Below are 12,102 nucleotides of genomic sequence, written 5' to 3' on the forward strand. Positions count from 1 at the left end.
ATTTATTTAGTTGATTGAAAAGAAATTAAAAACCTACCAATTTTAAAGAAAAATGACAGAAAAAAAAAAAACTAATAGTAACTCGTTAGTAAAGAGGAAAAATGATATAAAGAAGGAAAATGACATGAGAGAGAAGAGAAAAGAGAGTGAAATAAAAGAAATTTACGTGAAAATAAAATAGAAGAGACTGCAAAGAGAAGATAAAAATAGAATTTTAAAATATTCATTTTGTTCTTTATATTTTCAATTTTGTTTCATTTGGATTATGTTCTTTCAAAATATTCATTTTCTTTCTCTGCTTCTAACTTTGGTTAATTTTGGTCCTTTTTAAATGAATTTTGTTCCATAAAATGAAATGAAAATAAAAATAACGGACAAAAATGGTCACTTTTTCGTAGTATAAAAAATTAAATGAACAAAAATTGAAAGTACAACGAACAAAATAAATATTTTGAAAGTACGTACAAAAACTAGAATAAATTAAAAATTTTGAAAGTACAAAAACCAAAATGAACAAAAATAAAAAATACAGGAACCCAAGTAGTTTTTAAAGTTACGACAAACTGCAGTACTTCTTGTCCATGAGGTTTGAAGTGAATGTCTATTTGGTCTTCGAAGTTTCAAAACATACATTTTAATCCTTGAGGTTTGGAAAATAGTTTTAAATGGTCCCTGACTTAAATTGACCATTAGTTGACTAACGAAAAAATGATGTGTCGTTAGAGTAACAATTTTTCTCTTATTTTTGAAAATAAATTATTTAGGCTTATGCTACCCCCTCCCCCCACTACTCTCTTGCCATCTTCTTCCCCTCCCCCGATTTCTTCTTCCCCTTCGCTAAAAAGAGATGAAGAGAAAAGAAAATGATAAAACAATAGAATCAAGATAGAAATACAATTACGATGATGGGTTATCAGTTGCTTCCTAGGTCGATCCATGGTAGAAGTCATTGAATCTGAAACCTTAAATCTCATGCAATTCATTTAATTAGATACATGAATAGTTGAGATTCAATGAATAGTTGAATACATGAATTACATGATACACTAATGAATGTTCATGTATTAGTGAAAAGTCACATGTATTCGCATTTATCATTGATGTCTTTTGATGTATTTTCCTACTAGTATAAATATGTGTAGAATTTTTCATTTGTAAGCAAGCCATGAAAAAAAGTAATATTCAAGTTCTAGTTTATCCAATCTTGTGTAAGTAAGAGAACAATCTTCTTTCCTTATCTATTGAGTTGTATCGTGAGGGCCTACTTCGTTTCCAACCGGAGGAGATTGCAAGAGTGAAAAGATAGCGAGGGAGAGTAAGATTTCAACTTTCAAGATTACACTAACCTCAAATCTCAGGGATCAAAAGTGAATTTTGCCCTTAAACTTATTAAAAGATAAAAATGTTTAATCCAAACAATTACGATGGAAGAAAGGGGATAGAGAAAGATCGGAGGGGATAGTAGGCATATGATAATTGACTAATAATACCAATTACACATCATAACTAAGGCATATAGTAATCAAATTAAATGAGGTTATTCTTCGTGGAGATATATATAAAAAGAGAAGATAGTAGGCATTTTTGTGAACGTGAGTAAAGAAAACTAATAGGGTGTGTTTAGCCTTACACCATGCCTCTTTCTGGGAAGCTTGTGTGTGAATTCGACATCAATGTAGCTGCTGAAATGTTTTACAAAATGTTCAAAAAAGAATCTTTCCATCTTCCTACTATTTCCCCAAAATTCATCAAACAAGTTGAAGTTCATGGAGGTGATTGGGACAGTCATGGTCACGGCTCTATCAAGATATGGAATTACATTACTCCAGGTAACTTTACAAGCATTTAAAACACGTTTGTGAGTGAGTTTGACATGGTTTAAATCAATATTTTATAACCAAAATCACCTTCTAACATCTCAATAATCATTCGAAAATATAAAAGAATAATTATGTTTCATTTTATACACTTTAGACATGATTTTCATCCAATTAAAAGTGATTTTGAATAATTAAATACACGTTTGACAATGATTTTATACATGATGATCATAATCATTTCAAAATTGTTCCAAATATCCTCTAGCTAATTTTTTTTTTCCAATTTGTCAAATTAATGAATAATCCTCGTCCTCTAATTAGCTTGCATTTACCTATCATTTTTTTACATGTGATTTGTTAAGATGGTGAAGCTGGAGTTTTAAAAGAGCAAGTGGAGTTCAACGATGAGAAACTAATGGTAACTAAGATTGGATTAGAAGGGGATGTACTTAATTATTACAAAACCATCAAATTTATATATAAAGTCGTCCCAAAGGATCAGAAACTTAGCCTAATAATTCTGACAATTGAATATGAGAAACTCAACCATAGCTCTCCTTATCCTTACAAATACATGGATACTATCATCGGTTTGACTAAGGACATCGAATCTCACCTCAAATGACAACTCTTGATGTTGTAATTGGAGCTTCGGTATGATATCATTCTGATACAGGGTCGGTTATGTTATGTCGAATAAGTTATCTTTATGGAAATTATTAAATTTCCTTGTTATTTACCCTTGAACTAATTATGTAAGCCTTTGGTCAAATATATATAATATAAATAAAGTACTAAAAATAATAAAATAAAAAGTAAATAATGGCTACCCTATTTGTAAAAGTGACGAAACTCTAATAATAAATTTCCTTCAATTAAATATATTATATTGTACTTAATAAATATAACTGCTTCCGTTACAAAATAATAATAATAACAACAACAATAACAATAACAATAACAATAACAATAACAATAATAATAATAATAATAATAATAATAATAATATTTTATTATTATTATAAGGACTCTATAACATATGGTGGTCCATCAAAAAGTTGAAAAAAAGAGAACGAAATATAATATGTGAATTGAAAATAAACCGTCAGACATATTCTTAACTCAACTCAATGTTTGGGGGGCCAATTTTTTATGTCACCAATGTTTTATACCTATATCACCATTAGTGTGCAATCAGTCCTCATCACCATTGAAAATTGTCATCGACGACTAACTTCGACCTCATCTGACCACAGCGCTGTTGATAGCCATTACAGCGACATCTAGATAGCCACCTCCACCAACTTCGACGACCATTATTTAAAATTATCACTAATACAAATTTGAGTTTTGTTGATGCACAAGCTTTTTGTTTAGTTGACGCTCGTATCATAAAAAGATCAATAAATCCTCAATTTATAGCTTAAAAAATAACTACTAATTTAATAATACATCGATGACTATAAAATGTCAATAAATGTTCTTACTTAATAACACACAAAAAAATGTCAATAAAAAACATCTTTATTGATACAAAAGTACGTAAATTCCGTCAAAATAGTGAATTCCTGATTTTTAATTTAGCTCATAATATTTTATAGACATTCATTATAGTACTTTGACATAAGTAAAAATCCTTTGTAGAACAAACTAAACCATAATGCTACCATTATAAAGTTATCATAGCCATATTGATATTAATGACTATTGTAACAACCAAGTGTCTAGGATTTTTATCTGAAGTGATTATTACATGCATAATATTTATAACAGAAAACTTCAAAAATAATTTAATTTCTTTATAAAACAAATATTAAATAATACTATAACCACCCGACTTTCTGAGATCTTTAACTAAGTAATTAATACATGAATGTAATTTAAAAAATAAAATTATTTGACCATCTAAACTTAAAGATAAACATTTTATAAGCAAATAAAACAATATTAAAGACAATTTAATGAAAAGCCAAAGCGAATATTTAGTTCGAGATCCTTAAAACTTTAATTAAAAATTGAACATTTAAATTTAAAAAAAAAATACTAAACTCAATTGTTCTCATTTAGAACATTAAATGACTTGGAGACAAAGAAAAAAAAATGTGGGAGCTATAAACTTTGGTCCCTGGCATTGCAAAAGTGTCCTCATCACATGTCTAGTAGTTTGTTTTCCATATCTGAAAAACATGTTAAAGAAAATGATGAGTATTTAAAATATTCAGCAACTAACTCCACTTCAATGACATGCTGCATGTTTTTAACTTGTGGAACTTAATTTTTGTAGTACTAAAATTGGATATAAATGATTATCTTGGTGAACAATTTAACCCGTCTTATAGTAGGTGAGATATACTCATAATATCTGGTAGACGCAAAGGTGTCATAAACTAATGAACCCGAAGACACACATAATCTATTGTACTTAAAAGAACACACACAATTTGAAGTGTACAAAGCTATGGGTAGGTGGGTAAAATATAACTAAACTAATCTAGCATGCAACATACAATTAATGGGTCTCACAATATAGAAATCCTAATCATAGCATCTCATAAAATTCGTAACAATCGAGTTTCTAGTGGAAGCGTTTTATCGCTTTTGTTTTTTGATTTCAACATAGATGGAAACATACAGAAGAATAACAATAGTTATTACCACATCATGTGCTGCAATATTCTCTAGGCTAAACATGCATTAAAGGAAGAAGAAAAATTACCTTTATAGGTTCCTCTTCTTCACAACAAATCTCTCCAATCTATTAACACTGTTTCTTGTTTAAACGCCTCCAAAAAGCCTTACGTGATTATGACTCTAGTAAGAACCCACTTGTGGGATTGCTTTTTATAAGAGAGAGGGAGTTGGGAGCAATTTATTTATTTATTTATTTTTTTTTTGCGCATAGAACTTTTTTTCTTTGAAAAATTTTGAGAGAATAACTGGCAATAACGTGCTGTGATTCTCAAGAGAGAAGGGGAGGGAATTTTTTTATTTTTTTTTATTTTATTTTTTTTAAAAGGTATTGTAATTAAAGTGTGGGTGGGAGAATCGAACCCCAAACCTTTAATCATCAAAACTCTCGATTAATTACCCTCTCCACTTATCGCACGCGGTTATGAAAGGGAGAGTTTATTTAATTTAAATTAACTAATTAAATAAATTTAATTTAATTTCTTATATTTAATTAATATTTAAATTATATTCAAATATATATGTCTCTTTTAACCTATAGTTTTAATATGAATCTCATTCACATTAATTTATAACTTATAGTTTTAATATGAATCTCATTCATATTAATTTAATATTTGAATCACATTCAAATACATTAAATCTCCCATATTATATAGTTTTATTTTGATTATTGTTCAAATTTAACTATATGTTATAATGTATATATTAATTGTATATTAACACATGTTTCCCTAAATTAATTTGAATATTTCGAATTATTCTTTTAAAACAGTTGATCCTTGTTAAATCGTTGTAAGCTAGCAAGGGAACTTAATGAGCCTTAAAATTATATGCTCCAACGATTCGAGATACTTTTTTGAAAGATAATTTATTATACAACAATAAGGAGTACACCCTACCCTGGGGCCAAGGTGAAGGAATCAAATGCTGTAGTGGAAGCACGTGAACGCATGCTCCAATTAAATTCGTTTTCGAAAAATACAAAAAATAGAGAAATAAATTAAACAGGATAAACATTCTAATAAACATCATGCATTACAAGGGAAGAAGAGACATTACCCTTGATGACTTTCTTCAACAATTTCTCTCAATCTCACGAATAGCCACGAACGCCCATGTATAGTCATGAACGGGACACTATCACTTGAGCTTCATTGCTATTCTTCGGTAATAATTGAGATGGTAAGATCTCGATTGTGGAGAAGGGAGGAGTGACTTCACAGAAGGATTATTTTTCTATAAAGTTCCTCTTGAGAGATGATAGTAAATTCTTCCAAAGAACAACATACGTCTTTCTTCTCTGTAATAAAAAAATTAAGTTAGGGAAAGGGGAAGTTTACTAGATAAGTTATTACTTCCCTAATCACACGTTAGATAGCTTCCCATGGAGTTATCTTATTCAAATTTATTTAGTATATTTTCAATATAATTTAATATATACTAAATAATTAATTAATTAATTAATTAACATTTAATTAATCAATAAGTTAATTAATACATATTTAACTTAAATTATATTTGAATCATATTCAAATATCATCACCTCTGATAAATTATAGTTTTAATATGAATCACATTCATATTAATTAACCTAATAGTTGTAATATGAATTCTCATTCATAATAATTTTTAACCCATAGTTTGATATGAATCTCATTCATATAATTAATATTTGAATCTTATTCAACTATTTATCTCTCATATCATTAAAGGAGAATTTTCGGTCTATAAATTTTGCATGTCATTTTAAAGAAACCAAGCTTGTTGTGTAAAATATAAATTGGATTGGGTCGTCTAAAGTCGCTTAGGTCTAAAGTCTACACTCAATTCAAGTCCATGACAGAAATTTGGACCAAATTAATGATTGGACTCAAGCCCAATATGTGAGCCCAAAAGCTAAGGGGCCCAAGCCCATGTAAGGCCCATGAGAAACCTCTATAAATAGAGACTTTACCCATTCATTTGGAAGCGAAATTGTTGAAAGAAAATGAAGGTTTAAGCTCTGAAGCTATGAAGACTGAAATTCCAAAGCTTTGAAGCTCTGAAGACTAAAATTCTAAAACTCTTGAGATCCAACGGTTGAAGCTTTAAATATCTGAAGAACACAAATCCCTTGAAGATCAAAAGAGATAACAAAGCTCTGAAGGTTGAAGCTCTCAAGATCCAACTACTGAAGTTCCCATGTCTTTAAGACCAAAGCTCTCAAACTCTAAAATGCTGAAGACTGAAGCTTTTCAAGTTCCAAAGATTGAAGCACTCAAGTTTTGAAAAACTGAAGATCAAAACTATTAGAAGCTTTAAAGATTAGAAGACTTCAACAAATCGATCGTATCTTCACAATCTACAAGCTGAAGATTCAATCTCCTCAAACTCAAGGAAAAGCTCACAAGTAGATTAACAAGCCAGAGGCCGATCCAAGCCGATGAACAAGCTAGAAGTTGATACAAGAAGATCAACAAACTATAGGTTGATCCAAATTGATCAAGAAAGCTTAAAAGCTACTCCAAGCTAATCAACAACTTCAAAGGTCGATCCTCCAAGATGATCATCAAGCCCAAAGGTTGATCATTCAAAATGTTCAACACGCTTAAGGACTAAAGTCTAAAGGCTGCTCCAAGCTAATCGACAAGTTCAAAGGGTGATCCTCTAAGAAGATCAACAAGCTTAAGAGTTAAAGTTTACTTTTCGAGAGAAATAATTAAAGGATCAAATATTAGAGATTGTACTTACTATACTACACAAAAATTAATACAAATGCAAAATTCAAATTCTACTAATTAAATTTCTTTGAAAATCTCGTGGAACAAATTGACACGTCTAATGGGACCTCTCTATCTTTCATCTCATTCTCTCAAATACGATTAAATGTCATCTATAGACAATGCTCTAGACTTCAAGTGATGCTTACATGGGACCAATTACTCGTGGTCACTTCAAAGAGATCAAACAAACTGAAGAGTAGCCAACCACTAAAATAGCAAGAAATATATGGAAGCAACGGACGAAATCAACAAAATAGTAAGATTATCATCAAGGAGAATCCATTGTTTAATGAAGCCACTTCATCGTCTAAACAATCAAGCAAAAAAGCTTCAAATCCCAATAGAATGTCAGTAATGGTGGCAGACGTGGGTACAAATGAAGAATGAATAGCTGAACTAGAAAAGAAGGTGGGCATGCTAATAAAGGCAATTGAAGAGAGATCTTATAAAATCACATCTCTAAACAGTCATATCGAATGTTATAATGGTGCTGAATCAAACCAAACACCTGTTGTCAATAAAGAAAGGGAAGACAATCTTGCAAGAAAGGCAACAACAACAACAATCAGCTTCAATTGCTTCATTGTCAATACAACAATTGTAAGATATGAACACAATCTCCATCAGAGCTGAGTATGGTGGTTCTTAAAGTTGTCTTTTGTACTCTAAACCATATAAAAAGAGAATTGATAATTTAATAATACCAACCATATACCATGAAGGAGTAATATAACATGCAATGGAAGAATTCAAAATCAATAAGCACGGTAACTACATTTAATTTGAGTTTCAAACATGCTACTCATGATACATTAATAAGAGGGTTTAAACCAAACATTACCTTTGAAGATCTCTTCCACGAATTCAGTAGAATTTTCACAAGTTTGAGCTTGATTCTTCATATAAACCATAAACAAGATATTCTCCACTATGCTCAAGAAGGAACGTGTGGTGGAAACACTCAAATTAAGCTGAATTTAGGATGAACTTGAGTGGGTATAGTAGGGTTTTAAGTTTTGCAGCAACTCAGGTAAAATTCTCAACCTTCTTCTCCAATTCCATGCATGAGGCTTCATTTTAATTTCATGCAATAGAGCAGGGCTACATGTAAGATAGCTCCTACTTGGAATTGATTGAAGATCAAAAGTAGAATTTGGTGATAAGTCACCAAAATATGGTTAGTGGATTTTTCCCGTTTTTGGGAAAAATTCACAAACTGAAATAAATTTCTTTTTAAATTGTTTTTAAATTTAACAAAACTATTTTGTTTTAAAAATTAGTTTTATAAAATTAATTAAGAATAAATAATTTCAATAAAACTAATTCCAATTTTTATTAAACCTTTTAATTAAAAAATATCAATTTAATATCTTAATATTAAATTAATAAAACACCAATTTCACCAATATGATTCAATTTCATATAATTAATATTTAAATAATAATTTAAATATTAATTGATTCTCCAATTTTGTTTATTTTTTAGTAAATCAAATGTTTTAATTGCATCGTATGCAATCTATTGAAAACCCTAAAATCGAATTTGAACATTTCTAATTCATAACCCTAAATAAAATTCATCCAATCAAAACTCAATTTATTATTCCAATTTATGAACGAGTAGAGGGACGTAATGGACCTACAGATCATGAGCTCCAACGATTTGTAATTAATTGGTTAAACTCTTTACACCGAAATAATTAATATTTATTAACTATCAAGGCACACCACTATAGCTCGATAGTTGCGCTCTTCTAATTGTAGATGTATTTCTATCCATGTTAACCATAATCAGTAAGTCGATCATTCACAGGTCATTCGTATTTATAGCTGGGTAAAAATTACCATTTTATACCGGTAAATGCATCTTGTTTCTTAAGCTCTCATTACCATCTAATGAACAACTGATTCATAATATCACTTATGAATTATGTCTCTTTCTATCACAAGAGGGCGAGGCCTTATTTGTTCAAAACCATGAATCAACACTTAAGAGAACAACCTATCTGCTAACCCTAAGACGGGTAGGAATGAATTCCATCTCGTAATGCTATGTCCTCAGCTATCTTTCCGATCTTATCCCCAAAATGGGAGGCTTATTAAGCAGTGCTTTTGGACTACTCTCACCCATACAGATCAAAGAACAATCCCAAATAAACAGGAGTTCATAGCTACCTCAGTATTAAGATGGAGTTATCTTAAGTTACTTTAGTATGAAATATTCAGTTTTAATAGTAAACGGTCGTTATAAAGAAACGTGACTATTTCGAGGTCCAATCTTTATGCAAACTTATTGCATCAGATGCCCCCACTCACATGTCTCTATATGAATGATTTGTGGATCACATCATTTGTATTACCATATGAAAATGAGCCGCATCCAGTAGACCAGGATGAGATATCCAATTTCATCCATATACTTATAGACCATTTACGCTATATACTATTAACTTGATTCTGTTTATATCACCACATAAAGTTAAAGTATTCATACTATAGCCATGAATATGTATATTGGATTTTTATAATAGGATGCAATATCAACAACTTTATCGAATAAGATACTGAATAATATTTTATTGATAAATAGAAGGTTTAACACAAAATTTATGAAGTGCGTGTTCTAGGACCATCCAACATACCAACCATCTATGTTTTAGTAATTTCATGGGAAAGGCAATCCAAGGTAACATGTAGCTCATTTCACTGCAACATGTGAAAATGCTGGTACATGAAGGGATTTATTGGTCAAACAATTCGTTCGAATGTTGAAAGAAAATGCTTTTGATTAGTACATTGACTTGGAGTTCGAGTCTATTGACAGTTGGAAACAACTTGAAAAAGAGTTTTTTAATTGCTTTTATAACATAAGAAGAATTGTTAGTATGTGCTTATGAACACTACTCAACGAAGAGGCAAGCCGTCGACTACATAAATCGTTGAGGAGCCACAAGTTTGTATTTCAAAGACCGTCTCATTGAACTGTCTACCATTGAGATGATATCCAAGGAATGTATTGGCAACTACTTTACATACTCCAAAGTATAAAACCTCACACCTTCCATGTTGAAGGAAAATATCATATGGAGCTAAGTATTGCTAGTTAAGAAGATGAAAATATCATAGTCCCTAATGCAAAGAATGAAGAAAACAATGTCCATGTTGAAGGAACACGATTTCAAGAGCTCCATGAGAAGAAACAGATCGTCCAAATCTCATTTCGATTGAAAATATACATTTACAGTAAACACTACAGATTATGCATTTTAACAAAAATTATAGCATGCTTTTGTTGGGATTGGTGTCCTAATTCTCCCGGAGTCTCGTAGTTTGTAAACTGTACACATTGTTATGAATAAAATAAGAGTTATTTTATTTGGAATTTACTCATAGTTATTGTATGAAAGCTTAAGCATGTATATGAGATATACTAGTGGATCATGCATGAAGTGATAACCTAAATAGGTCTGTAGTATAAGGATTAAGGAGGGATACCTGATCCTAATGACACTACGGATACGACCCGCTTTGTAGAGGTTTACAAGTGTTGTGAACTACTACAGATGGTAGATCCTAACCATTTATGTGGAGACATGCGAGCGGGGGTGTCCTATACAAAGAGTTTGTATAAGACCAGACCATGAGATGACTAGTCTCTTTATATAATGTCGTTGATACTTGAGACTTACATGTCACCTAAATGACCATAGGTGACATGACCTCAATCCTGAGTGTTTTGGGAACTCCAGCCTTTGAGGGTGGTCCTTTGATTAGTATGGGTGAGAGTGGCCAGATTGCCAACTCAACATGCCTACTTTTTTAGGTATTTGTCTGCTTTGGGAGTTGGGAACTCAGTTACACAAGATGGAATTCACTCATTCCCCAAAGTAGGGATAAGTAGATAGATTGCTCCCTTAAGGGTTGATTCCGGGTCTTGAGCATAGTGGCCAAAACTTCTCAATGGAAGAGAGAACTAAGTCATAGTTGGACCATGACTTATGTTCATTAGAGGGATTAGTGGTACTTATGTAACTACAGGGGCATAACGATTATTGGCCCATCTATTTCGACGAACGATCTGTGGAAGGTTATCGCACTGTAGATTGGTTGATATGAAGACAAAATATATATGTAGTAAGGAGAGTGCAGCTGTCGGTCTTTAATGGAGTGCTTGATAGTTAACAAATGGTGGATCCCGTGACTAAAGTGTTTAGTCAGTTATTCACGTACCATTGGAGCTTCAAGCTACATGTCCATAAGGTCCCCTTGGTAGCTCAATGGATTGAAGTTGAGAATCAATTCTTGGTATTGATTTAAAATGTTCAAATTGGCAAGAAAAAATTGATATAACTCGAGACATACGTAGCGGAATTAGGACCTAATTACACTCTAATTGCTTCTAAACAAAAGGAAATAAGCATGCAAATTGAAGTGGAAAAACAGTAAATTAATAGGATAGGATACAACCTTTGTAGCTCCCGAAAACCGCTTTTCCTCGCTGAATCTCGTCTCGAACTCTTCCAGAACACCACTAGAGTTGACCTACTATCCTCTGAACTCATAACCGGATTGTGGGACCCGGTGGATGAAGAAAACAGAGAGAGAGAAAGAGATGGAAAAATAAGATGGAATTTTGGTTTTGGGTTTTCCCTTTTTTAGTCCAATTTTGAAAAACTATTTTACAAAATTGGCAAAACTTTTTCAACTAAATTGAAAAGCTCAATTTATAGAAAAAAGCCATGCAACAATTGCATGAACCAAATCCATAAAAACCCAACACCTATAATCCACTATCTTAGTGGGCTTAATGTCTCCACTATAAGCCAACAC

The 12,102-nt window shown here is 31.4% G+C and overlaps 1 protein-coding gene across 1 annotated transcript; it reads left to right on the forward strand.

Annotated features, from left to right (window-relative positions):
- The first annotated feature begins 1,200 nt into the window (after nt 1-1,200).
- On the forward strand, nt 1,201-2,643 carry LOC120081914 (MLP-like protein 328). Its single transcript, XM_039037094.1, has 2 exons — nt 1,201-1,829; nt 2,183-2,643. Exons 1-2 carry the CDS (start codon nt 1,634-1,636, stop codon nt 2,443-2,445), a joined length of 459 nt encoding a protein of 152 aa, XP_038893022.1. The 5' UTR covers nt 1,201-1,633; the 3' UTR covers nt 2,446-2,643.
- The last annotated feature ends 9,459 nt before the right edge of the window (nt 2,644-12,102 follow it).

This window comes from Benincasa hispida, chromosome 7, assembly GCF_009727055.1.
Source record: "Benincasa hispida cultivar B227 chromosome 7, ASM972705v1, whole genome shotgun sequence".
Lineage (NCBI taxonomy): Eukaryota > Viridiplantae > Streptophyta > Magnoliopsida > Cucurbitales > Cucurbitaceae > Benincasa > Benincasa hispida.

Coding starts and splice junctions, on each gene's coding strand:
- LOC120081914 (XM_039037094.1), top strand. CDS start 1,634: ATGCCTCTTTCTGGGAAGCTTGTGTGTGAATTCGACATCAATGTAGCT. Junction 1,830..2,182: donor ATGGAATTACATTACTCCAG/GTAACTTTACAA, acceptor TGATTTGTTAAG/ATGGTGAAGCTGGAGTTTTA.